Source organism: Salvelinus alpinus, chromosome 18 (assembly GCF_045679555.1).
Source record: "Salvelinus alpinus chromosome 18, SLU_Salpinus.1, whole genome shotgun sequence".
Lineage (NCBI taxonomy): Eukaryota > Metazoa > Chordata > Actinopteri > Salmoniformes > Salmonidae > Salvelinus > Salvelinus alpinus.
The window spans coordinates 30,149,469-30,177,220 of record NC_092103.1 but is presented as its reverse complement, the minus strand read 5'-3'; the positions used below and the strand labels follow the sequence as shown (position 1 = coordinate 30,177,220).

At 47.3% G+C, this 27,752-nt stretch overlaps 1 protein-coding gene and 1 pseudogene across 1 annotated transcript in view; one reads left to right on the top strand and one right to left on the bottom strand.

Moving 5' to 3' along the window:
* LOC139544168 (vacuolar protein sorting-associated protein 37B-like) overlaps positions 1-27,493 on the top strand; it is a 48,604-nt gene extending 21,111 nt beyond the window's left edge. Inside the window, exons 3-4 of the mRNA XM_071350978.1 lie at positions 21,763-21,845; positions 22,046-27,493. Coding sequence (XP_071207079.1) covers positions 21,763-21,845; positions 22,046-22,456 — 494 coding nt within the window. The 3' untranslated portion in view covers positions 22,457-27,493. The remainder of the gene's footprint in view (positions 1-21,762; positions 21,846-22,045) is intronic.
* LOC139544169 (tubulin alpha chain, testis-specific-like) lies at positions 23,673-25,860 on the bottom strand (annotated as a pseudogene).
* Positions 27,494-27,752: the final 259 nt, after the last annotated feature.

Here is a 27,752-nt window from a genome sequence, read left to right as displayed (position 1 = left end):
GATACTGGTCCTCTGTCAGTGTGGTTGTTCTAGATACTGGTTCTCTGTCAGTGGGGTTGTTCCTAGATACTGGTCCTCTGTCAGTGGGGTTGTTCCTAGATACTGGTCCTCTGTCAGTGGGGTTGTTCTAGATACTGCTCCTCTGTCAGTGGGGTTGTTACTGGATACTGGTCCTCTGTCAGTGGGGTTGTTACTGGATACTGGTCCTCTGTCAGTGGGGTTGTTACTGGATACTGGTCCTCTGTCAGTGGGGTTGTTCTAGATACTGGTCCTCTGTCAGTGGGGTTGTTCTAGATACTGGTCCTCTGTCAGTGGGGTTGTTCTAGATACTGGTACTCTGTCAGTGGGGTTGTTCTAGATACTGCTCCTCTGTCAGTCGGGTTGTTCTAGATACTGGTCCTCTGTCAGTGAGGTTGTTACTGGATACTGGTCCTCTGTCAGTGGGGTTGTTCTAGATACTGGTTCTCTGTCAGTGGGGTTGTTCCTAGATACTGGTCCTCTGTCAGTGGGGTTGTTCTAGATACTGGTCCTCTGTCAGTGGGGTTGTTCTAGATACTGGTCCTCTGTCAGTGGGGTTGTTCTAGATACTGCTCCTCTGTCCGTGGGGTTGTTCTAGATACTGATACTCTGTCAGTGGGGTTGTTTCTGGATACTGGTCCTCTGTCAGTGAGGTTGTTCTAGATACTGGTCCTCTGTCAGTGTGGTTGTTCTAGATACTGGTGCTCTGTCAGTGGGGTTGTTCCTAGATACTGGTCCTCTGTCAGTGGGGTTGTTCCTAGATACTGGTCCTCTGTCAGTGGGGTTGTTCTAGATACTGCTCCTCTGTCAGTGGGGTTGTTACTGGATACTGGTCCTCTGTCAGTGGGGTTGTTACTGGATACTGGTCCTCTGTCAGTGGGGTTGTTCTAGATACTGGTCCTCTGTCAGTGGGGTTGTTCTAGATACTGGTCCTCTGTCAGTGGGGTTGTTCTAGATACTGGTACTCTGTCAGTGGGGTTGTTCTAGATACTGCTCCTCTGTCAGTGGGGTTGTTCTAGATACTTCTCCTCTGTCAGTGAGGTTGTTACTGGATACTGGTTCTCTGTCAGTGGGGTTGTTCCTAGATACTGGTCCTCTGTCAGTGGGGTTGTTCCTAGATACTGGTCCTCTGTCAGTGGGGTTGTTCTAGATACTGCTCCTCTGTCAGTGGGGTTGTTACTGGATACTGGTCCTCTGTCAGTGGGGTTGTTCTAGATACTGGTCCTCTGTCAGTGGGGTTGTTCTAGATACTGGTACTCTGTCAGTGGGGTTGTTCTAGATACTGCTCCTCTGTCAGTCGGGTTGTTCTAGATACTGGTCCTCTGTCAGTGGGGTTGTTACTGGATACTGGTCCTCTGTCAGTCGGGTTGTTCTAGATACTGGTCCTCTGTCAGTGAGGTTGTTACTGGATACTGGTCCTCTGTCAGTGGGGTTGTTCTAGATACTGGTTCTCTGTCAGTGGGGTTGTTCCTAGATACTGGTTCTCTGTCAGTGGGGTTGTTCCTAGATACTGGTCCTCTGTCAGTGGGGTTGTTCTAGATACTGGTCCTCTGTCAGTGGGGTTGTTCTAGATACTGCTCCTCTGTCAGTCGGGTTGTTCTAGATACTGGTCCTCTGTCAGTGAGGTTGTTACTGGATACTGGTCCTCTGTCAGTGTGGTTGTTCTAGATACTGGTCCTCTGTCAGTGGGGTTGTTACTGGATACTGGTCCTCTGTCAGTGTGGTTGTTCCTAGATACTGCTCCTCTGTCAGTGGGGTTGTTCTAGATACTGGTCCTCTGTCAGTGGGGTTGTTACTGGATACTGGTCCTCTGTCAGTGGGGTTGTTACTGGATACTGGTCCTCTGTCAGTGGGGTTGTTCTAGATACTGGTCCTCTGTCAGTGGGGTTGTTCTAGATACTGCTCCTCTGTCAGTGGGGTTGTTCTAGATACTGCTCCTCTGTCAGTGGGGTTGTTCTAGATACTGCTCCTCTGTCAGTCGGGTTGTTCTAGATACTGGTCCTCTGTCAGTGGGGTTGTTCCTAGATACTGGTCCTCTGTCAGTGGGGTTGTTCCTAGATACTGGTCCTCTGTCTGTGGGGTTGTTCCTAGATACTGGTCCTCTGTCAGTGGGGTTGTTCTAGATACTGCTCCTCTGTCAGTGGGGTTGTTCTAGATACTGGTCCTCTGTCAGTGGGGTTGTTACTGGATACTGGTCCTCTGTCAGTGGGGTTGTTACTGGATACTGGTCCTCTGTCAGTGGGGTTGTCTAGATACTGCTCCTCTGTCAGTGGGGTTGTTACTGGATACTGGTCCTCTGTCAGTGGGGTTGTTCTAGATACTTGTCCTCTGTCAGTGGGGTTGTTCTAGATACTGCTCCTCTGTCAGTGGGGTTGTTCTAGATACTGCTCCTCTTTCAGTGGGGTTGTTCTAGATACTGCTCCTCTGTCAGTCGGGTTGTTCTAGATACTGGTTCTCTGTCAGTGGGGTTGTTCCTAGATACTGGTCCTCTGTCAGTGGGGTTGTTCTAGATACTGGTCCTCTGTCAGTGGGGTTGTTCTAGATACTGCTCCTCTGTCAGTCGGGTTGTTCTAGATACTGGTCCTCTGTCAGTGGGGTTGTTCTAGATACTGCTCCTCTGTCAGTGGGGTTGTTACTGGATACTGGTCCTCTGTCAGTGGGGTTGTTCTAGATACTTGTCCTCTGTCAGTGGGGTTGTTCTAGATACTGCTCCTCTGTCAGTGGGGTTGTTCTAGATACTGCTCCTCTGTCAGTGGGGTTGTTCTAGATACTGCTCCTCTTTCAGTGGGGTTGTTCTAGATACTGCTCCTCTGTCAGTCGGGTTGTTCTAGATACTGGTCCTCTGTCTGTGGGGTTGTTCTAGATACTGCTCCTCTGTCTGTGGGGTTGTTCCTAGATACTGCTCCTCTGTCAGTGGGGTTGTTCTAGATACTGTTCCTCTGTCAGTGGGGTTGTTACTGGATACTGGTCCTCTGTCAGTGGGGTTGTTACTAGATACTGGTCCTCTGTCAGTGGGGTTGTTACTGGATACTGCTCCTCTGTCAGTGGGGTTGTTACTGGATACTGCTCCTCTGGCAGTGGGGTTGTTACTGGATACTGGTCCTCTGGCAGTGGGGTTGTTACTGGATACTGGTCCTCTGGCAGTGGGGTTGTTACTGGATACTGGTCCTCTGTCAGTGGGGTTGTTACTGGATACTGGTCCTCTGTCAGTTGGGTTGTTCCTAGATACTGGTCCTCTGTCAGTGGGGTTGTTACTGGATACTGGTCCTCTGTCAGTGGGGTTGTTACTGGATACTGGTCCTCTGTCAGTGGGGTAGTTCTAGATACTGCTCCTCTCTCTGTGGGGTTGTTCCTAGATACTGGTCCTCTGTCAGTGGGGTTGTTCTAGATACTGGTCCTCTGTCAGTGGGGTTGTTCTAGATACTGCTCCTCTGTCAGTGGGGTTGTTCTAGATACTGGTCCTCTGTCAGTGGGGTTGTTACTGGATACTGGACCTCTGTCAGTGGGGTTGTTCTAGATACTGGTTCTCTGTCAGTGGGGTTGTTCCTAGATACTGGTTCTCTGTCAGTGGGGTTGTTCCTAGATACTGGTCCTCTGTCAGTGGGGTTGTTACTGGATACTGGTCCTCTGTCAGTTGGGTTGTTCCTAGATACTGGTCCTCTGTCAGTGGGGTTGTTACTGGATACTGGTCCTCTGTCAGTGGGGTAGTTCTAGATACTGCTCCTCTCTCTGTGGGGTTGTTCCTAGATACTGGTCCTCTGTCAGTGGGGTTGTTCTAGATACTGGTCCTCTGTCAGTGGGGTTGTTCCTAGATACTGGTCCTCTGTCAGTGGGGTTGTTACTGGATACTGGTCCTCTGTCAGTGGGGTTGTTACTGGATACTGGTCCTCTGTCAGTTGGGTTGTTCCTAGATACTGGTCCTCTGTCAGTGGGGTTGTTACTGGATACTGGTCCTCTGTCAGTGGGGTTGTTCTAGATACTGGTCCTCTGTCAGTGGGGTTGTTCTAGATACTGCTCCTCTGTCAGTGGGGTTGTTCTAGATACTGGTCCTCTGTCAGTGGGGTTGTTACTGGATACTGGACCTCTGTCAGTGGGGTTGTTCTAGATACTGGTTCTCTGTCAGTGGGGTTGTTCCTAGATACTGGTTCTCTGTCAGTGGGGTTGTTCCTAGATACTGGTCCTCTGTCAGTGGGGTTGTTACTGGATACTGGTTCTCTGTCAGTGGGGTTATTCTAGATACTGGTCCTCTGTGAGTGGGGTTGTTATTGGATACTGGTCCTAAGTCAGTCGGGTTGTTCTAGATACTGGTCCTCTGTCAGTGGGGTTGTTTCTGGATACTGCTCCTCTGTCAGTCGGGTTGTTCTAGATACTGGTCCTCTGTCAGTGAGGTTGTTACTGGATACTGGTCCTCTGTCAGTGGGGTTGTTCTAGATACTGGTTCTCTGTCAGTGGGGTTGTTCCTAGATACTGGTCCTCTGTCAGTGGGGTTGTTCTAGATACTGCTCCTCTGTCAGTGGGGTTGTTCTAGATACTGGTCCTCTGTCAGTGGGGTTGTTCTAGATACTGCTCCTCTGTCCGTGGGGTTGTTCTAGATACTGCTCCTCTGTCTGTCGGGTTGTTCTAGATACTGGTACTCTGTCAGTGGGGTTGTTTCTGGATACTGGTCCTCTGTCAGTGGGGTTGTTTCTGGATACTGGTCCTCTGTCAGTGAGGTTGTTCTAGATACTGGTCCTCTGTCAGTGGGGTTGTTCTAGATACTGCTCCTCTGTCAGTCGGGTTGTTACTGGATACTGGTCCTCTGTCAGTGGGGTTGTTCCTAGATACTGCTCCTCTGTCAGTGGGGTTGTTCTAGATACTGGTTCTCTGTCAGTGGGGTTGTTCCTAGATACTGGTCCTCTGTCAGTGGGGTTGTTCTAGATACTGGTCCTCTGTCAGTGGGGTTGTTACTGGATACTGGTCCTCTGTCAGTGGGGTTGTTACTGGATACTGCTCCTCTGTCAGTGGGGTTGTTCCTAGATACTGGTCCTCTGTCAGTGGGGTTGTTCTAGATACTGGTGCTCTGTCTGTGGGGTTGTTCCTAGATACTGGTCCTCTGTCAGTGGGGTTGTTCTAGATACTGCTCCTCTGTCAGTGGGGTTGTTCTAGATACTGCTCCTCTGTCAGTGGGGTTGTTCTAGATACTGGTCCTCTGTCAGTGGGGTTGTTACTGGATACTGGTCCTCTGTCAGTGGGGTTGTTCTAGATACTGGTCCTCTGTCAGTGGGGTTGTTCTAGATACTTGTCCTCTGTCAGTGGGGTTGTTCTAGATACTGCTCCTCTGTCAGTGGGGTTGTTCTAGATACTGCTCCTCTGTCAGTGGGGTTGTTCTAGATACTGCTCCTCTTTCAGTGGGGTTGTTCTAGATACTGCTCCTCTTTCAGTGGGGTTGTTCTAGATACTGCTCCTCTGTCAGTCGGGTTGTTCTAGATACTGGTTCTCTGTCAGTGGGGTTGTTCCTAGATACTGGTCCTCTGTCAGTGGGGTTGTTCTAGATACTGGTCCTCTGTCAGTGGGGTTGTTCTAGATACTGCTCCTCTGTCAGTGGGGTTGTTCTAGATACTGGTCCTCTGTCAGTGGGGTTGTTCTAGATACTGGTCCTCTGTCAGTGGGGTTGTTACTGGATACTGGTCCTCTGTCAGTGGGGTTGTTCTAGATACTTGTCCTCTGTCAGTGGGGTTGTTCTAGATACTGCTCCTCTGTCAGTGGGGTTGTTCTAGATACTGCTCCTCTGTCAGTGGGGTTGTTCTAGATACTGCTCCTCTTTCAGTGGGGTTGTTCTAGATACTGCTCCTCTGTCAGTCGGGTTGTTCTAGATACTGGTTCTCTGTCAGTGGGGTTATTCCTAGATACTGGTCCTCTGTCAGTGGGGTTGTTCTAGATACGGGTCCTCTGTCAGTGGGGTTGTTCTAGATACTGGTCCTCTGTCAGTGGGGTTGTTACTGGATACTGGTCCTCTGTCAGTGGGGTTGTTCTAGATACTGCTCCTCTGTCAGTGGGGTTGTTCTAGATACTGCTCCTCTGTCAGTGGGGTTGTTCTAGATACTGGTTCTCTGTCAGTGGGGTTGTTCTAGATACTGCTCCTCTGTCTGTGGGGTTGTTCCTAGATACTGCTCCTCTGTCAGTGGGGTTGTTCTAGATACTGCTCCTCTGTCAGTGGGGTTGTTACTGGATACTGGTCCTCTGTCAGTGGGGTTGTTACTGGATACTGCTCCTCTGTCAGTGGGGTTGTTACTGGATACTGCTCCTCTGGCAGTGGGGTTGTTACTGGATACTGGTCCTCTGTCAGTGGGGTTGTTACTGGATACTGGTCCTCTGTCAGTGGGGTTGTTACTGGATACTGGTCCTCTGTCAGTTGGGTTGTTCCTAGATACTGGTCCTCTGTCAGTGGGGTTGTTCCTAGATACTGGTCCTCTGTCAGTGGGGTTGTTCTAGATACTGGTCCTCTGTCAGTGGGGTTGTTCTAGATACTGCTCCTCTGTCAGTCGGGTTGTTCTAGATACTGGTCCTCTGTCTGTGGGGTTGTTCTAGATACTGCTCCTCTGTCTGTGGGGTTGTTCCTAGATACTGCTCCTCTGTCAGTGGGGTTGTTCTAGATACTGCTCCTCTGTCAGTGGGGTTGTTACTGGATACTGGTCCTCTGTCAGTGGGGTTGTTACTAGATACTGGTCCTCTGTCAGTGGGGTTGTTACTGGATACTGGTCCTCTGTCAGTGGGGTTGTTCTAGATACTGCTCCTCTGTCAGTGGGGTTGTTCTAGATACTGCTCCTCTGTCAGTGGGGTTGTTACTGGATACTGGTCCTCTGTCAGTGGGGTTGTTCTAGATACTGCTCCTGTCTGTGGGGTTGTTCCTAGATACTGGTCCTCTGTCAGTGGGGTTGTTCTAGATACTGGTCCTCTGTCAGTGGGGTTGTTACTGGATACTGGTCCTCTGTCAGTGGGGTTGTTCTAGATACTTGTCCTCTGTCAGTGGGGTTGTTCTAGATACTGCTCCTCTGTCAGTGGGGTTGTTCTAGATACTGCTCCTGTGTCAGTGGGGTTGTTCTAGATACTGCTCCTCTGTCAGTGGGGTTGTTCTAGATACTGCTCCTCTTTCAGTGGGGTTGTTCTAGATACTGCTCCTCTGTCAGTGGGGTTGTTCTAGATACTGCTCCTCTTTCAGTGGGGTTGTTCTAGATACTGCTCCTCTGTCAGTGGGGTTGTTCCTAGATACTGGTTCTCTGTCAGTGGGGTTGTTCCTAGATACTGGTCCTCTGTCAGTGGGGTTGTTCTAGATACTGCTCCTCTGTCTGTGGGGTTGTTCCTAGATACTGGTCCTCTGTCAGTGGGGTTGTTCTAGATACTGCTCCTCTGTCAGTGGGGTTGTTCTAGATACTGGTCCTCTGTCAGTGGGGTTGTTACTGGATACTGGTCCTCTGTCAGTGGGGTTGTTCTAGATACTGCTCCTCTGTCTGTGGGGTTGTTCCTAGATACTGGTCCTCTGTCAGTGGGGTTGTTCTAGATACTGGTCCTCTGTCAGTGGGGTTGTTACTGGATACTGGTCCTCTGTCAGTGGGGTTGTTACTGGATACTGGTCCTCTGTCAGTGGGGTTGTTCTAGATACTTGTCCTCTGTCAGTGGGGTTGTTCTAGATACTGCTCCTCTGTCAGTGGGGTTGTTCTAGATACTGCTCCTCTGTCAGTGGGGTTGTTCTAGATACTGCTCCTCTTTCAGTGGGGTTGTTCTAGATACTGCTCCTCTGTCAGTCGGGTTGTTCTAGATACTGGTTCTCTGTCAGTGGGGTTGTTCCTAGATACTGGTCCTCTGTCAGTGGGGTTGTTCTAGATACTGGTCCTCTGTCAGTGGGGTTGTTCTAGATACTGCTCCTCTGTCAGTCGGGTTGTTCTAGATACTGCTCCTCTGTCAGTGGGGTTGTTCTAGATACTGGTCCTCTGTCAGTGGGGTTGTTACTGGATACTGGTCCTCTGTCAGTGGGGTTGTTCTAGATACTGCTCCTCTGTCAGTGGGGTTGTTACTGGATACTGGTCCTCTGTCAGTGGGGTTGTTCTAGATACTTGTCCTCTGTCAGTGGGGTTGTTCTAGATACTGCTCCTCTGTCAGTGGGGTTGTTCTAGATACTGCTCCTCTGTCAGTGGGGTTGTTCTAGATACTGCTCCTCTTTCAGTGGGGTTGTTCTAGATACTGGTCCTCTGTCAGTGGGGTTGTTCTAGATACTGGACCTCTGTCAGTGGGGTTGTTCTAGATACTGCTCCTCTGTCAGTCGGGTTGTTCTAGATACTGGTCCTCTGTCTGTGGGGTTGTTCTAGATACTGCTCCTCTGTCTGTGGGGTTGTTCCTAGGTACTGGTCCTCTGTCAGTGGGGTTGTTCTAGATACTGCTCCTCTGTCAGTGGGGTTGTTCTAGATACTGGTCCTCTGTCAGTGGGGTTGTTACTGGATACTGGTCCTCTGTCAGTGGGGTTGTTCTAGATACTGCTCCTCTGTCTGTGGGGTTGTTCCTAGATACTGGTCCTCTGTCAGTGGGGTTGTTCTAGATACTTGTCCTCTGTCAGTGGGGTTGTTACTGGATACTGGTCCTCTGTCAGTGGGGTTGTTCTAGATACTGCTCCTCTGTCAGTGGGGTTGTTACTGGATACTGGTCCTCTGTCAGTGGGGTTGTTCTAGATACTTGTCCTCTGTCAGTGGGGTTGTTCTAGATACTGCTCCTCTGTCAGTGGGGTTGTTCTAGATACTGCTCCTCTGTCAGTGGGGTTGTTCTAGATACTGCTCCTCTTTCAGTGGGGTTGTTCTAGATACTGCTCCTCTGTCAGTCGGGTTGTTCTAGATACTGGTTCTCTGTCAGTGGGGTTGTTCCTTGATACTGGTCCTCTGTCAGTGGGGTTGTTCTAGATACTGCTCCTCTGTCAGTGGGGTTGTTACTGGATACTGGTCCTCTGTCAGTGGGGTTGTTACTGGATACTGGTCCTCTGTCAGTGGGGTTGTTCTAGATACTGGTCCTCTGTCAGTGGGGTTGTTCTAGATACTGGTACTCTGTCAGTGGGGTTGTTCTAGATACTGCTCCTCTGTCAGTCGGGTTGTTCTAGATACTGGTCCTCTGTCAGTGTGGTTGTTCTAGATACTGGTTCTCTGTCAGTGGGGTTGTTCCTAGATACTGGTCTTCTGTCAGTGGGGTTGTTCCTAGATACTGGTCCTCTGTCAGTGGGGTTGTTCTAGATACTGCTCCTCTGTCAGTGGGGTTGTTACTGGATACTGCTCCTCTGTCAGTGGGGTTGTTACTGGATACTGGTCCTCTGTCAGTGTGGTTGTTACTGGATACTGGTCCTCTGTCAGTGGGGTTGTTCTAGATACTGGTCCTCTGTCAGTGGGGTTGTTCTAGATACTGGTACTCTGTCAGTGGGGTTGTTCTAGATACTGCTCCTCTGTCAGTCGGGTTGTTCTAGATACTGGTCCTCTGTCAGTGGGGTTGTTACTGGATACTGGTCCTCTGTCAGTGGGGTAGTTCTAGATACTGGTCCTCTGTCAGTGGGGTTGTTCTAGATACTGGTCCTCTGTCAGTGGGGTTGTTCTAGATACTGGTCCTCTGTCAGTGGGGTTGTTACTGGATACTGGACCTCTGTCAGTGGGGTTGTTCTAGATACTGGTTCTCTGTCAGTGGGGTTGTTCCTAGATACTGGTCCTCTGTCAGTGGGGTTGTTCCTAGATACTGGTCCTCTGTCAGTGGGGTTGTTACTGGATACTGGTCCTCTGTCAGTGGGGTTATTCTAGATACTGGTCCTCTGTGAGTGGGGTTGTTATTGGATACTGGTCCTAAGTCAGTCGGGTTGTTCTAGATACTGGTCCTCTGTCAGTGGGGTTGTTCTAGATACTGCTCCTCTGTCAGTGGGGTTGTTCTAGATACTGCTCCTCTGTCAGTGGGGTTGTTCTAGATACTGCTCCTCTGTCAGTGGGGTTGTTCTAGATACTGCTCCTCTGTCAGTGGGGTTGTTCTAGATACTGCTCCTCTGTCAGTGGGGTTGTTCTAGATACTGCTCCTCTGTCAGTGGGGTTGTTCCTAGATACTGGTCCTCTGTCAGTGGGGTTGTTCTAGATACTGCTCCTCTGTCTGTGGGGTTGTTCCTAGATACTGGTCCTCTGTCAGTGGGGTTGTTCTAGATACTGCTCCTCTGTCAGTGGGGTTGTTCTAGATACTGCTCCTCTGTCAGTGGGGTTGTTACTGGATACTGGTCCTCTGTCAGTGGGGTTGTTACTGGATACTGGTCCTCTGTCAGTGGGGTTGTTCTAGATACTGCTCCTCTGTCAGTGGGGTTGTTACTGGATACTGGTCCTCTGTCAGTGGGGTTGTTCTAGATACTTGTCCTCTGTCAGTGGGGTTGTTCTAGATACTGCTCCTCTGTCAGTGGGGTTGTTCTAGATACTGCTCCTCTGTCAGTGGGGTTGTTCTAGATACTGGTCCTCTTTCAGTGGGGTTGTTCTAGATACTGCTCCTCTGTCAGTCGGGTTGTTCTAGATACTGGTTCTCTGTCAGTGGGGTTGTTCCTAGATACTGGTCCTCTGTCAGTGGGGTTGTTCTAGATACTGGTCCTCTGTCAGTGGGGTTGTTCTAGATACTGCTCCTCTGTCTGTGGGGTTGTTCCTAGATACTGCTCCTCTGTCAGTGGGGTTGTTCTAGATACTGTTCCTCTGTCAGTGGGGTTGTTACTGGATACTGGTCCTCTGTCAGTGGGGTTGTTACTAGATACTGGTCCTCTGTCAGTGGGGTTGTTACTGGATACTGCTCCTCTGTCAGTGGGGTTGTTACTGGATACTGCTCCTCTGTCAGTGGGGTTGTTACTGGATACTGGTCCTCTGTCAGTGGGGTTGTTACTGGATACTGGTCCTCTGTCAGTGGGGTTGTTACTGGATACTGGTCCTCTGTCAGTGGGGTTGTTACTGGATACTGGTCCTCTGTCAGTTGGGTTGTTCCTAGATACTGGTCCTCTGTCAGTGGGGTTGTTACTGGATACTGGTCCTCTGTCAGTGGGGTTGTTACTGGATACTGGTCCTCTGTCAGTGGGGTTGTTACTGGATACTGGTCCTCTGTCAGTGGGGTAGTTCTAGATACTGCTCCTCTCTCTGTGGGGTTGTTCCTAGATACTGGTCCTCTGTCAGTGGGGTTGTTCTAGATACTGGTCCTCTGTCAGTGGGGTTGTTCTAGATACTGCTCCTCTGTCAGTGGGGTTGTTCTAGATACTGGTCCTCTGTCAGTGGGGTTGTTACTGGATACTGGACCTCTGTCAGTGGGGTTGTTCTAGATACTGGTTCTCTGTCAGTGGGGTTGTTCCTAGATACTGGTCCTCTGTCAGTGGGGTTGTTCCTAGATACTGGTCCTCTGTCAGTGGGGTTGTTACTGGATACTGGTCCTCTGTCAGTGGGGTTATTCTAGATACTGGTCCTCTGTGAGTGGGGTTGTTATTGGATACTGGTCCTAAGTCAGTCGGGTTGTTCTAGATACTGGTCCTCTGTCAGTGGGGTTGTTTCTGGATACTGCTCCTCTGTCAGTGGGGTTGTTCTAGATACTGCTCCTCTGTCAGTCGGGTTGTTCTAGATACTGGTCCTCTGTCAGTGAGGTTGTTACTGGATACTGGTCCTCTGTCAGTGGGGTTGTTCTAGATACTGGTTCTCTGTCAGTGGGGTTGTTCCTAGATACTGGTCCTCTGTCAGTGGGGTTGTTCTAGATACTGCTCCTCTGTCAGTGGGGTTGTTCTAGATACTGGTCCTCTGTCAGTGGGGTTGTTCTAGATACTGGTCCTCTGTCCGTGGGGTTGTTCTAGATACTGCTCCTCTGTCTGTCGGGTTGTTCTAGATACTGGTCCTCTGTCAGTGGGGTTGTTCTAGATACTGGTACAATGTCAGTGGGGTTGTTTCTGGATACTGGTCCTCTGTCAGTGAGGTTGTTCTAGATACTGGTCCTCTGTCAGTGGGGTTGTTCTAGATACTGCTCCTCTGTCAGTCGGGTTGTTACTGGATACTGGTCCTCTGTCAGTGGGGTTGTTCCTAGATACTGCTCCTCTGTCAGTGGGGTTGTTCTAGATACTGGTTCTCTGTCAGTGGGGTTGTTCCTAGATACTGGTCCTCTGTCAGTGGGGTTGTTCTAGATACTGGTCCTCTGTCAGTGGGGTTGTTACTGGATACTGGTCGTCTGTCAGTGGGGTTGTTACTGGATACTGGTCCTCTGTCAGTGGGGTTGTTCTAGATACTGGTCCTCTGTCAGTGGGGTTGTTCTAGATACTGGTCCTCTGTCAGTGGGGTTGTTCTAGATACTGGTCCTCTGTCAGTGGGGTTGTTCTAGATACTGCTCCTCTGTCAGTGGGGTTGTTCTAGATACTGCTCCTCTGTCAGTGGGGTTGTTCTAGATACTGCTCCTCTGTCAGTGGGGTTGTTCTAGATACTGCTCCTCTGTCAGTCGGGTTGTTCTAGATACTGGTCCTCTGTCAGTGGGGTTGTTCCTAGATACTGGTCCTCTGTCAGTGGGGTTGTTCTAGATACTGCTCCTCTGTCAGTGGGGTTGTTCCTAGATACTGGTCCTCTGTCAGTGGGGTTGTTCTAGATACTGCTCCTCTGTCTGTGGGGTTGTTCCTAGATACTGGTCCTCTGTCAGTGGGGTTGTTCTAGATACTGCTCCTCTGTCAGTGGGGTTGTTCTAGATACTGCTCCTCTGTCAGTGGGGTTGTTCTAGATACTGGTCCTCTGTCAGTGGGGTTGTTCTAGATACTGCTCCTCTGTCCGTGGGGTTGTTCTAGATACTGCTCCTCTGTCTGTCGGGTTGTTCTAGATACTGGTCCTCTGTCAGTGGGGTTGTTCTAGATACTGGTACTCTGTCAGTGGGGTTGTTTCTGGATACTGGTCCTCTGTCAGTGAGGTTGTTCTAGATACTGGTCCTCTGTCAGTGGGGTTGTTCTAGATACTGCTCCTCTGTCAGTCGGGTTGTTACTGGATACTGGTCCTCTGTCAGTGGGGTTGTTCCTAGATACTGCTCCTCTGTCAGTGGGGTTGTTCTAGATACTGGTTCTCTGTCAGTGGGGTTGTTCCTAGATACTGGTCCTCTGTCAGTGGGGTTGTTCTAGATACTGGTCCTCTGTCAGTGGGGTTGTTACTGGATACTGGTCGTCTGTCAGTGGGGTTGTTACTGGATACTGGTCCTCTGTCAGTGGGGTTGTTCTAGATACTGGTCCTCTGTCAGTGGGGTTGTTCTAGATACTGGTCCTCTGTCAGTGGGGTTGTTCTAGATACTGGTCCTCTGTCAGTGGGGTTGTTCTAGATACTGCTCCTCTGTCAGTGGGGTTGTTCTAGATACTGCTCCTCTGTCAGTGGGGTTGTTCTAGATACTGCTCCTCTGTCAGTGGGGTTGTTCTAGATACTGCTCCTCTGTCAGTCGGGTTGTTCTAGATACTGGTCCTCTGTCAGTGGGGTTGTTCCTAGATACTGGTCCTCTGTCAGTGGGGTTGTTCTAGATACTGCTCCTCTGTCAGTGGGGTTGTTCCTAGATACTGGTCCTCTGTCAGTGGGGTTGTTCTAGATACTGCTCCTCTGTCTGTGGGGTTGTTCCTAGATACTGGTCCTCTGTCAGTGGGGTTGTTCTAGATACTGGTCCTCTGTCAGTGGGGTTGTTCTAGATACTGCTCCTCTGTCAGTGGGGTTGTTCTAGATACTGGTCCTCTGTCAGTGGGGTTGTTACTGGATACTGGTCCTCTGTCAGTGGGGTTGTTCTAGATACTGCTCCTCTGTCAGTGGGGTTGTTACTGGATACTGGTCCTCTGTCAGTGGGGTTGTTCTAGATACTGCTCCTCTGTCAGTGGGGTTGTTACTGGATACTGGTCCTCTGTCAGTGGGGTTGTTCTAGATACTTGTCCTCTGTCAGTGGGGTTGTTCTAGATACTGCTCCTCTGTCAGTGGGGTTGTTCTAGATACTGCTCCTCTTTCAGTGGGGTTGTTCTAGATACTGCTCCTCTGTCAGTCGGGTTGTTCTAGATACTGGTTCTCTGTCAGTCGGGTTGTTCCTAGATACTGGTCCTCTGTCAGTGGGGTTGTTCTAGATACTGCTCCTCTGTCAGTGGGGTTGTTCTAGATACTGGTCCTCTGTCAGTGGGGTTGTTCTAGATACTGGTCCTCTGTCAGTGGGGTTGTTACTGGATACTGGTCCTCTGTCAGTGGGGTTGTTCTAGATACTGCTCCTCTGTCAGTGGGGTTGTTACTGGATACTGGTCCTCTGTCAGTGGGGTTGTTCTAGATACTTGTCCTCTGTCAGTGGGGTTGTTCTAGATACTGCTCCTCTGTCAGTGGGGTTGTTCTAGATACTGCTCCTCTGTCAGTGGGGTTGTTCTAGATACTGCTCCTCTGTCAGTCGGGTTGTTCTAGATACTGGTCCTCTGTCAGTGGGGTTGTTACTGGATACTGGTCCTCTGTCAGTGGGGTTGTTCTAGATACTGCTCCTCTTTCAGTGGGGTTGTTCTAGATACTGCTCCTCTGTCAGTCGGGTTGTTCTAGATACTGGTTCTCTGTCAGTGGGGTTGTTCCTAGATACTGGTCCTCTGTCAGTGGGGTTGTTCTAGATACTGGTCCTCTGTCAGTGTGGTTGTTCTAGATACTGCTCCTCTGTCAGTCGGGTTGTTCTAGATACTGGTCCTCTGTCTGTGGGGTTGTTCTAGATACTGCTCCTCTGTCAGTGGGGTTGTTCCTAGATACTGGTCCTCTGTCAGTGGGGTTGTTCTAGATACTGCTCCTCTGTCTGTGGGGTTGTTCCTAGATACTGGTCCTCTGTCAGTGGGGTTGTTCTAGATACTGCTCCTCTGTCAGTGGGGTTGTTCTAGATACTGCTCCTCTGTCAGTGGGGTTGTTCTAGATACTGGTCCTCTGTCAGTGGGGTTGTTACTGGATACTGGTCCTCTGTCAGTGGGGTTGTTCTAGATACTGCTCCTCTGTCAGTGGGGTTGTTACTGGATACTGGTCCTCTGTCAGTGGGGTTGTTCTAGATACTTGTCCTCTGTCAGTGGGGTTGTTCTAGATACTGCTCCTCTGTCAGTGGGGTTGTTCTAGATACTGCTCCTCTTTCAGTGGGGTTGTTCTAGATACTGCTCCTCTGTCAGTCGGGTTGTTCTAGATACTGGTTCTCTGTCAGTCGGGTTGTTCCTAGATACTGGTCCTCTGTCAGTGGGGTTGTTACTGGATACTGCTCCTCTGTCAGTGGGGTTGTTACTGGATACTGCTCTTCTGGCAGTGGGGTTGTTACTGGATACTGGTCCTCTGTCAGTGGGGTTGTTACTGGATACTGGTCCTCTGTCAGTGGGGTTGTTACTGGATACTGGTCCTCTGTCAGTGGGGTTGTTACTGGATACTGGTCCTCTGTCAGTTGGGTTGTTCCTAGATACTGGTCCTCTGTCAGTGGGGTTGTTCCTAGATACTGGTCCTCTGTCAGTGGGGTTGTTCTAGATACTGGTCCTCTGTCAGTGGGGTTGTTCTAGATACTGCTCCTCTGTCAGTCGGGTTGTTCTAGATACTGGTCCTCTGTCTGTGGGGTTGTTCTAGATACTGCTCCTCTGTCAGTGGGGTTGTTCTAGATACTGCTCCTCTGTCAGTGGGGTTGTTCTAGATACTGCTCCTCTGTTTTGGGGTTGTTACTGGATACTGGTCCTCTGTCAGTGGGGTTGTTACTAGATACTGGTCCTCTGTCAGTGGGGTTGTTACTGGATACTGGTCCTCTGTCAGTGGGGTTGTTCTAGATACTGCTCCTCTGTCAGTGGGGTTGTTCCTAGATACTGGTCCTCTGTCAGTGGGGTTGTTCTAGATACTGGTCCTCTGTCAGTGGGGTTGTTCTAGATACTGGTCCTCTGTCAGTCGGGTTGTTCTAGATACTGCTCCTCTGTCAGTGGGGTTGTTCTAGATACTGGTCCTCTGTCAGTGGGGTTGTTACTGGATACTGGTCCTCTGTCAGTGGGGTTGTTCTAGATACTGCTCCTCTGTCAGTGGGGTTGTTACTGGATACTGGTCCTCTGTCAGTGGGGTTGTTCTAGATACTTGTCCTCTGTCAGTGGGGTTGTTCTAGATACTGCTCCTCTGTCAGTGGGGTTGTTCTAGATACTGCTCCTCTGTCAGTGGGGTTGTTCTAGATACTGCTCCTCTTTCAGTGGGGTTGTTCTAGATACTGGTCCTCTGTCAGTGGGGTTGTTCTAGATACTGGTCCTCTGTCAGTGGGGTTGTTCTAGATACTGCTCCTCTGTCAGTCGGGTTGTTCTAGATACTGGTCCTCTGTCTGTGGGGTTGTTCTAGATACTGCTCCTCTGTCTGTGGGGTTGTTCCTAGATACTGGCCCTCTGTCAGTGGGGTTGTTCTAGATACTGGTCCTCTGTCAGTGGGGTTGTTCTAGATACTGGACCTCTGTCAGTGGGGTTGTTCTAGATACTGCTCCTCTGTCAGTCGGGTTGTTCTAGATACTGGTCCTCTGTCTGTGGGGTTGTTCTAGATACTGCTCCTCTGTCTGTGGGGTTGTTCCTAGATACTGGCCCTCTGTCAGTGGGGTTGTTCTAGATACTGCTCCTCTGTCAGTGGGGTTGTTCTAGATACTGGTCCTCTGTCAGTGGGGTTGTTACTGGATACTGGTCCTCTGTCAGTGGGGTTGTTCTAGATACTGCTCCTCTGTCTGTGGGGTTGTTCCTAGATACTGGTCCTCTGTCAGTGGGGTTGTTCTAGATACTTGTCCTCTGTCAGTGGGGTTGTTACTGGATACTGGTCCTCTGTCAGTGGGGTTGTTCTAGATACTGCTCCTCTGTCAGTGGGGTTGTTACTGGATACTGGTCCTCTGTCAGTGGGGTTGTTCTAGATACTGGTCCTCTGTCAGTGGGGTTGTTCTAGATACTGCTCCTCTGTCAGTGGGGTTGTTCTAGATACTGCTCCTCTGTCAGTGGGGTTGTTCTAGATACTGCTCCTCTTTCAGTGGGGTTGTTCTAGATACTGCTCCTCTGTCAGTCGGGTTGTTCTAGATACTGGTTCTCTGTCAGTGGGGTTGTTCCTAGATACTGGTCCTCTGTCAGTGGGGTTGTTCTAGATACTGGTCCTCTGTCAGTGGGGTTGTTCTAGATACTGCTCCTCTGTCAGTCGGGTTGTTCTAGATACTGGTCCTCTGTCAGTGGGGTTGTTACTGGATACTGGTCCTCTGTCAGTGGGGTTGTTCTAGATACTGCTCCTCTGTCAGTGGGGTTGTTACTGGATACTGGTCCTCTGTCAGTGGGGTTGTTCTAGATACTTGTCCTCTGTCAGTGGGGTTGTTCTAGATACTGCTCCTCTGTCAGTGGGGTTGTTCTAGATACTGCTCCTCTGTCAGTGGGGTTGTTCTAGATACTGCTCCTCTTTCAGTGGGGTTGTTCTAGATACTGCTCCTCTGTCAGTCGGGTTGTTCTAGATACTGGTTCTCTGTCAGTGGGGTTATTCCTAGATACTGGTCCTCTGTCAGTGGGGTTGTTCTAGATACTGGTCCTCTGTCAGTGGGGTTGTTCTAGATACTGCTCCTCTGTCAGTCGGGTTGTTCTAGATACTGGTCCTCTGTCTGTGGGGTTGTTCTAGATACTGCTCCTCTGTCTGTGGGGTTGTTCCTAGATACTGCTCCTCTGTCAGTGGGGTTGTTACTGGATACTGCTCCTCTGTCAGTGGGGTTGTTACTGGATACTGGTCCTCTGTCAGTGGGGTTGTTACTAGATACTGGTCCTCTGTCAGTGGGGTTGTTACTGGATACTGCTCCTCTGTCAGTGGGGTTGTTACTGGATACTGGTCCTCTGTCAGTGGGGTTGTTACTGGATACTGGTCCTCTGTCAGTGGGGTTGTTACTGGATACTGGTCCTCTGTCAGTTGGGTTGTTCCTAGGTACTGGTCCTCTGTCAGTGGGGTTGTTACTGGATACTGGTCCTCTGTCAGTGGGGTTGTTCTAGATACTGGTCCTCTGTCAGTGGGGTTGTTCTAGATACTGGTCCTCTGTCAGTGGGGTTGTTTTAGATACTGGTCCTCTGTCAGTGGGGTTGTTCTAGATACTGGTCCTCTGTCAGTGGGGTTGTTTTAGATACTGGTCCTCTGGCTGTCACTACATGGCCACGCTAGAAAGAAGGGAACCACAGTTTCCACCACCAACCTAACCGATATTTATAATTTTAGCTGTCTTTTAAGCATTCTTGTACGGTTAAATAGTTAACACACACACGTGGACGCAGCGGTCTAAGTTACTGCATCTCGGTGCAAGAGGCGTCACTAAAGTTCCTGGTTCGAATCCAGGCTGTATCACATCTGGCCATGATTGGGAGTCCAATAGGGCGGCGCACAATTGGCCGGGGTAGGCTGTCAATGTAAATAAGAATTTGTTCTTAACTGACTTGCCTAGTTAAATAAAGGTTACACACACACACCACACTGACCAAAAAGTTATTTTGTTGGCATTTACATATGTCCCCCTTACCAGTAAAATATTATCAAAACCTATTTGCTGTTTAGTTGTTCATTCATTTCATTCTCAACCAGGATTTCCATGCAACGACGTTTGGGTCTTTGCTTGTCAAAAAATATATTTGACGTGTCAAATAACACTATTTGACCAATCATGACCGGAATATGACTGCACTTCACATAATAATTTAACACGTTCATATTTTTTTTTTTACATAGTGTAATGAATGTGTAATAACTATCGCTCGTATTTCATGTGACAACGATTCATCGATACGTATGCTATGATGCTGGTAAAGTTGTCTCACGCACCTACAGTGCTGGTCATAAAAAAAGCTAGCTAGCTCATGGATGCAAACAATGTTCTTCCCCCAAAACATAGCAAAACGACATATGTTTCAGTAGCTAGCTAACTATATAGCAAGGTGTCATCTAAAATAACCCTAATTTATAAGACGGTTCTTATTTTATTAATGGTGGTCGGACCCATCTATGTGAAGCTAGCCACAATAAGGATTAACCACATTAGTGGACATTGCGGTTAGCCTTCAAAATAAAAGTATGTCATTGACAGTGATGCAAATGAATACATATAGTATAATTATGCCATAATTGGAATAGATCATGCCAAACGAGGTTGGAATGTTGTTATATAAAATCAACAAAAGACAATTTTGTTAATTTGACAAATCTATTAAGTCACACTGGATGTATTATACTTGAGAATTGCATTGGGGGCATACTTATTTCACTGTACAGCTTACCTATGGATTGTGGATCAATGACATGGGGTATCAGTCTACTCAGTGACACCCAGAGAGCATTTGCGTCATAGCTCTTATTGCGGGACTCTGTAACAACAGTGAATTGAGCCACATTTATTGTCAACATATGTGTATTGAACACTATTCCAGAGGAAAAACAATACTGCGTGGGTGTTTTGGAGTCTGATAAGTCTGAGGACGTTGGGAAAAAATATCTTGGGTATTGAGTAGACTGATACCCCATTTCATTGATCCCCAATCCTTAGGTAAAGCTGTACAGTGCAATATGAATGTCAATACACACAATAGGCTGACTGGGGAGGTGATTTCACAGTGACAGTCCTGAGATAAGAGCTACAATGCTAATATGTGCGTAAACTCTTCACAGTTGTGTTCTTTGTCACTGAGTAGACTGATACCCCATTTCATTGCTTCACATTCCAACCTTGTTTAACATGATCTAGTCTAAATATGGCATGATTCCACAAATTGTAACCTCCTGCATCACTTACAAAGAGATACTTTTATTTTGAAGGCAAACTGCAAATTCCACTATTGTGCCTAATCCTTATTGTGGCTACCTTCACAAAACATAACATTTACATTTAAGTCATTTAGCAGACGCTCTTATCCAGAGCGACTTACAAATTGGTGCATTCACCTTATGATATCCAGTGGAACAGCCACTTTACAATAGTGCATCTAACTCTTTTAAGGGGGACCAGGTCCTGTCGAGCATCACTAGCCATATGAAGCTACTAACTGGCTGCTTATAACGTTAGCTTTGGGCAACAGGGTTAAGTAGCTGGCTAGCTATTTATTTTCATGAACTGAAGTTCAATTTCAATAGGCGAACAACAAGTGGCTACCTAGCTAATACTTATTCACAAGGATTCCTAAATCATTGCTAAGAATAATGACAATGACTGCAGTTTCTACTGGTCATTGTTTTCAGGCTGGTTGTATTGGTGCTAGCTTAGTACCAGCTAAAGCTAGCTACCCCAGAAGTTGTGGTCGAACAAATAATGCTTTATTACCAACGCGGTATTGTTTGCAGACTTTTTTGTACAGCTTTGACAGTGTTACTGATAGTAGTGGTGGCGTTTGGCTTGCACGTGCAAATTCAGAACACACAACATTCTATAATAGAACTGTGTTATTTGACGTGTCAAATGAAAAGCTTATTTAATGCTTTAAATAGTGTTATTGTCAAATAGTGTGGTTTGATGTCTATCTTTTTTTGACACGTAAAGACCCAAACGGCATTCCATTGTATGTTGTGAAGCTAATAGCAACTCCGGTAGGGCAACATCTGAAAAATAGCGCACTTGGTAGTGTGTACCATTGCTCGACCAGTCGTGAAAGCCAACATCACCCACGACAGAGAACGGTTAATTAATTGTCAAGGACAATGAATTCCATTATCTTGCCGTTAATGGATTTAGCTCGTGAGTTGTCTCGCTGAAATGTTCTTACTGTTTCAAATGACTGCTCGACTTGTTGACTGCTTGATCCACACAGCAGACATTGTGGGCCAGGTTAGGAATGCTGTGTTGCACATATAACGCTAAATTTTACGTGCCGTCATTACGTCATGTACCTATGTTATATAGGTATGCACGTCAGCTTTGACATTGGTTTTGCACATCGGCGTTAAACTAGACATCGGGCCGATACCGATGTTGGCATTTTTTAGCTAATATCGGCCGAAACCGATATGTTCACCGATATATCGTGCATCCCTAGTATAGATACCTTAATAGAAAGTTACTCAAGTAAAAGTGAAAGTCAGCCAGTAAAATACTACTTGATTAAAAGTATTTGGTTTTAAATATACTTAAGTAAAAAGTAAAAATACTTTAAAATTCCTTTTAATTAAGGAAAGCAGACGGCACCAATTTCCATTTATAAAATGTACGGATAGCCAGGGGCATTTGTGTTTAGTGATTCTGCCAGAGGCAGTAGATGACCATGTGTTCTTTTGATAAGTGCGTGAATTTGACAATTTTCCTGTCCTGCTAAGCATTCAAAATGTAATGAGTACTTTGGGTGTCAGGGAAAAGGTATGCAGTAAAAAGTACAATATTTTCTTTAGGAATGTAGTAAAGTAAAAGTTGTCAAAAATGTCAATAGTAAAGTACAGATAATCTAAAAAACTACTTAAGTCGTACTTTAAAGTATTTTTACTTAAGTACTTTACACCACTGGTACCGTGACAACAATTTCTCTGTCCATTCTAGCAGGGCCATCTAGTGACTACCCTGTCAGACAGCTGTTACCTGATAGGCTTTCCTGTACTCAATGCTGCTTAGTATCCTTTGAATGCCCCAGCTAGCCAGCTACTGTATTCAGTCCCATTACATTGATGCTCTGCCCCAGGGATCAAGTCACAACTTAGGTTCAGGACAGTCATTCACTGTGATGCTTAGTGTTTTAGTGTATTCTAACCATTTCTCCCTCATCTTTCTCATCTTTCTATCCCTCAGACCATGGTTCAGGCAACAGCTCTCTGGACATTCTGCTGGCTCTGCTGCAAGCTGAGGGAGCCAAGATAGAAGAGGAGACTGAGGTGACACACACACACCAATACATTCACAACTACACTAGAATATACATTCACAACTACACCAACACTAGAATACACTCATAGACATGTACACACTCCTACACGCACAAGAATACTCACTCTAGGATATTTTGTGTTGGTGTGTATTATGTTGAGTCTGTATGCTTGTGTGAATATAACCCTGCTTTGATGTCCCTGTGTAGAACATGGCAGACTCGTTTCTGGATGGAGAGCTGGCTCTGGACTGCTTTATCGACGACTACCAGCGGAGGCGCCATCTTGCTCACGTGCGCCGTGTAAAGATTGACAAACTTCGAGAGCTGGTGCTGAAGGGTCTCACTAGACCCCAGCAGACCACTACCCAGCCCAGTCGACCCCAGGACTTCCCCTCTACCCCCTACACAAATGGAGCCCTCTCCCCCCAATCTACGCGAGCTGCCCCTCCTCCCTCCCCTCAGCACAGCGGCCTTTCATACCAAGTCGCCCCGTATCCCGCCATGCCTTTCCCCAGCCAGGGTCCTCCAGGCTATCCCAGCAGCCCCTACCCTCAATCCCCCCAGCAACACCCCACCTCCCCATGCCTGTCCCCCCGAACTGGCTTCATCATGCAGTGAGGGGGGGTCTGTCGCCATAGGGTCATCATCCATGGTGTTTCTATCTACCTTTGACCCAACAATGAGTGTTGGTGACTTAACCAATGACAGCCTGTCAGTAACACAGGGAAAACTCCTGACTGACAGGCTCCCTCAGACTCCGTCCAGTAGCTACAGCCTGGGGGTTGATTCTCTTAGGTTTTTATTCTAAGACTAGCTTTCTGATTAATCTGAAGACATAACTCTCTGACTGGTATTTATATGCTGTGTAGATGAGATGTAGTTTTTGTAAACTGAAGGTGGTGTCTTCCTGTGCACACACTTGAGTATGCGTGAAGTTGTGTGTAACCCCAAAGGTCAGGACAGGTGGTGTGATAATAGTTAACCCTAAAGTTCCTATTCTTCTAAAGGAAGGAGTCCGGTATTGTCACAAATATAGCTCGTCCATCAACCGTGAACAGAACTACTCAAATAGATTTCAATTCAATATGTATTGTAATCTAGGTGCTTTTCTATTCATTGGTGGAGGTTCTTTCCAGTAGGTAGGGAGGATGCAAGTCCAGGAATATACTATGCTATTTTACAAGGGAACATAAACATTTTGGGATGGATTTGAATGACCTGCCAAAGATGTTCTCATCTTACCTACTGACTTGGCACTTTGTTTTGTATACCGGTATAAGAGGTAGTTATACCCCACCTAACTGGAAGATGGATATGGAAAATAACCATGCAACCTAAATTAATGTCAAAGTTGCCATGTGGGGAAAAGAGATCTACAGCTGGCTGTACATCTATAGTTTGCTTTGCTCATACAAGCTCACCTCAAGGAAAACACATGAGGGTTCAAAAATGAAATGGTGCAGGAAACATTTAAAATATGAACTACAGTAGTCCCTGGTACTGTACATCTGATCTACACTCCCTAGGAACAAACATTCATGGTGTAATGGTAGACTGACAGGTTGACTTTCCCCACTTTCATCCAAATCAATAAATGTTTTATAACCAATACAAGGTGTTCTATGCCTGATGTGTTTGTTGCTATCAACTGGACACAGTGGGTAATTGAACTATTGTGCTGATGTAGTTAACTTTGCCCCCCCCCCAAAAAAAGTATACTTTCCTGCTTGATTTTTTTTATAAACCATTACATCATGCTGGTAAAAATCCCCAGGAGAATGGAACAAAACAACTTTTATTGAAATTGTCAATTATCTAAAACATGTGTCAGTGTTCAGTACTCTTCTCCTTCCTCAGCCTCCCCTTCCACTGAATCTACTCCCACCTCTTCGTAGTCCTTCTCCAGGGCAGCCAGATCCTCTCTGGCCTCAGAGAACTACCCCTCCTCCAAACCCTCTCCCACATACCAGTGCACAAAGGCACGCTTGGCGTACATCAGGTCAAACTTGTGGTCGAGCCGAGCCCAGGCCTCAGCGATGGCCGTGGTGTTGCTCAACATGCACACAGCTCTCTGGACCTTGGCTAGATCTTCACCTGGCACCACCGTGGGTGGCTGGTAGTTGATGCCAACCTGCAGGGCACAAACAAAAAAAGTCAAATACTGACTAACCAACAATTAACATGCCAAGTGCCTTAAATGTTTAGAAGCATAGATCAGTGTGAATTAATTAATCCATTGCTTATTTACCTTGAAGCCGGTGGGGCACCAGTCGACAAACTGGATGGTGCGTTTGGTCTTGATGGTGGCGATGGCAGCATTGACGTCCTTGGGCACCACATCCCCACGGTACAGCATGCAGCAGGCCATGTACTTCCCGTGCTGAGGGTCACACTTCACCATCTGGTTGGCGGGCTCGAAGCAGGCGTTGGTGATCTCTGCCACAGAGAGCATCTCGTGGTAGGCCTTCTCAGCAGAGATGACCGGTGCGTAGGTGACCAGAGGGAAGTGGATATGGGGGTAGGGCACCAGGTTTGTCTGGAACTCTGTCAGGTCCACATTGAGGGCTCCATCGAAACGCAACGAGGCAGTGATGGAGGAGACAATCTGGCCAATGAGCCTGTTGAGGTTGGTGTAGGTAGGACGATGTCCAGGTTACAACGGCAGATGTCGTAGATGGCCTCGTTGTCAACCATGAAGGCACAGTCTGAGTGCTCCAGGGTGGTGTGGGTGGTCAGGATAGAGTTGTAGGGCTCCACCACTGCTGTGGACACCTGAACACATACACAAGAGGTAGAACTTCATCATTAGGTGTTACATAATGAAAATGTACATATCAAACAAGTATTGAGTACAGGGATATAAAGTACAGTAAAAGTTTTGCTGAAGTGGAAATCTACCATATAATCATGTGAACAACTAAACATTAGCAATACCTGAGGGGCAGGGTAAATGGCAAACTCCAGTTTGGACTTTTTGCCGTAGTCCACAGACAGTCTCTCCATGAGCAGCGAAGCAAAACCTGAGCCAGTTCCACCACCAAAACTGTGGAAGATCAGGAAGCCCTGAAGGCCAGTGCACTGGTCTGACTGAGGTGAGAAAGAACACAGGTTATGGACAAGTGATGGGAAGTTCGGCTCTTTTTACTGACTGATCTCTTAAGACTCAAAATAACAAATCTTTCCAGGGCAGCAGGACACCCTAACTGTGAACAATGAACTGAAAACTCTAAATAGTCATGATTCTACAAGCCTCTTGTTCACATGTCGTTCACCATAAAGGGCTTACCAGAGCTGTCATTTGTGACAGACTTGTAAAGTCGTGCTTTAAACAATATACATTTGTTAATTGCCACAAATACGATTTTTTTTCTTGGTACATTTGAGACAGGGTCTAATTGTGGCTGCAACTGGACTAACTTGTGAACGACTATTGGCGGAATGCAATGCTTAACTGCCCCTTAGGGTGATAAGCGCAATATCGTTTGCGAACTGCAGCACTCCAAACGATTCATTCTCGAATTTGTTGGGCAGAGGATGCACATGGCTTCAGGCTAACAAAAAAAATACAAGCTAACGTTACACACTGTCCAGCACCAAGTCCACGATCTCCTTGCCAATGGTGTAGTGGCCTCGAGCGTAGTTGTTGGCGGCATCCTCCTTACCGGTGATGAGCTGCTCAGGGTGGAACAGCTGACGGTATGTCCCGGTGCGGACCTCATCTATGAAAAATCATTCTCTGGTCAGGGAGGATTATATTTTGTATTACAGCATATGGTAACCATGGCTTAGCTCATTTCGTCCTTACCAACTACAGTTGGTTCGAGATCCACAAAAACTGCACGAGGGACATGTTTTCCCGCTCCTGTCTCGCTGAAGAAGGTGTTGAAGGAGTCATCCCCTCCACCTATGGTTTTGTCGCTGGGCATCTGCCCATCAGGCTGGATCCCATGCTCCAAGCAGTACAGCTCCCAACATGCATTACCGATCTGCACACCAGCCTGACCAACGTGGATAGAGATGCACTCACGCTGTGGAAAATACAATTTCAATAAATTAGCTCGCTAGCTCCCAAGATAAATGTGTCAAAGCTGACAGATTTACTTTCATGTTGTTAGCTAGCTACTTTACGCAGAATGATTAGCAACGAGTTATCAAACTTCATGTTACCTTAAAGTTAGCTAAGTTAGCTAGCTACATAACATTAGATAGTTTGACGAAACTTGGTTTGTTAGTTGTGCTATAGCCACCACTCATCTTGACAGAACTTATGTTGATGAATCGTTACTTGAGAAATGAGACCAAGTTGAGACGCTGGACGAGGTGGATAAGGTATAGTAAAGACAGTTTATTTGGAGGTAAAGATATCTGAGCAAAGCGTGCACGGACTCGTTCATTTAGCTCAGAAGGAACTAGCAGAAGAGAACCCCGAAACATAGTGTGCAGTGCATGTTATACAGTGAATGACGTAGGTAGATTCTGGTAGTTCGTGCTCCTGACTGGTCGTTGTAAATGGAGGATCGTCCCCTCCAGGCTGGTGTCAATGTCCTATTGGTTCTTGGCACTGTTCTTTGTTCTTGGAAACCCAGCCTGAAACAAGGGTGTGTGTGTGTGCATGTGCGTGCTCGTATAGTGGCATGCCTGCCTTATCAGTGGTCATAAAAGGTCTGAGTCAGCCATCCTCCCCTGCGTGTGGGAGTGAGGTTAGTATCTGTTACGGGCAGAACGTGTTTAACTGTGGGGTGTAGCAAGATATTTGCAACAAAGTCTGCTTTAATAAGGAAGGCATTATAACAGTATTATAGCTATGTGTTAAGGTCAAATAAAAACAGCATTTATTACACTTACCATAATGATTATTGAAAGTAAGACCTGTAGTTAAGGTTAAAAAGGTTTTGTTATACAGTTGACTAGGCTGCTGACAACCGTCTGCCTTAGCTCGGCAACGGTTAACTGGCCAAAATTTTGAAAAACATGGCCGATTCAAGATTATCTAGGTCCCTGAATGAGCCCGCCTTCGTTTCAACCCAAGTGTATGTAATTCAAACAAACGCTATGTCAATCAATCTTTTCTCTTTTACCATTGGACTATGGTATAAGTGTAAAAAATAACTTATTTTCAAATGACAGAATGGTCTTTTTCTGATAGCAGATGGCTGAAAACGTCAAGTGAACTAAACTCCATTTTACCTCAGTCAGTGAGGTGAATACATGCTTCCTTCTGCTATTACTACTTGTGTAGCAGATAATATTGGACTAATGTATTATTTGTGTTTCTTGATTGTGATTCAGCTCAAAGAAAAAAAGCTAAATCTTATTTTTAACAAAAACTCACTGGTAAACTTGTAACTGGCCAAGAACCTACTGTTCAAATCGAGCAATTATTTTAGTCCTGCAGCATTCTTTATTTTCTATCTAGCCCAAAGTAATCTGTCCTTTAATCTGTCCTTTGTATAGGCTTACCAATAATGATGCTGGACAAAGTGCTTAAGTAGCCTAGTGGTTAGAGTGTTGGGCCAGTATCCAAAAGTTTGCTGGTTTGACTAACAGAGCTGACAAGGTGAACAATCTATTGCTTTAACCCTTGTTTGCTCTACTATGGCTGACCCTGTAGAACAGCACATCTAATGTATGTGAAAATAAAACATATGAATTTAATCTTTCTGATGTGTGTGTTGTTCTTGAGCCATTGTTTTTCTATTCAACTGCATGGAAAGACAATATATTTTCAAGAATCATTTGGAGGAGGAGGAGAAGTGAGGGTTGGAGAGAACACCCCACAGACAGCTGAAATGTGTTGGAGATTACCATTCAACAGGGTTCAATCTGATTTGTAGAACAGTTCTTCTATTAAGAAAAGTTAGAAAACGGTGTCACTCCACAATGATACAATACAAAATACTGTTTTTTTTTAAAG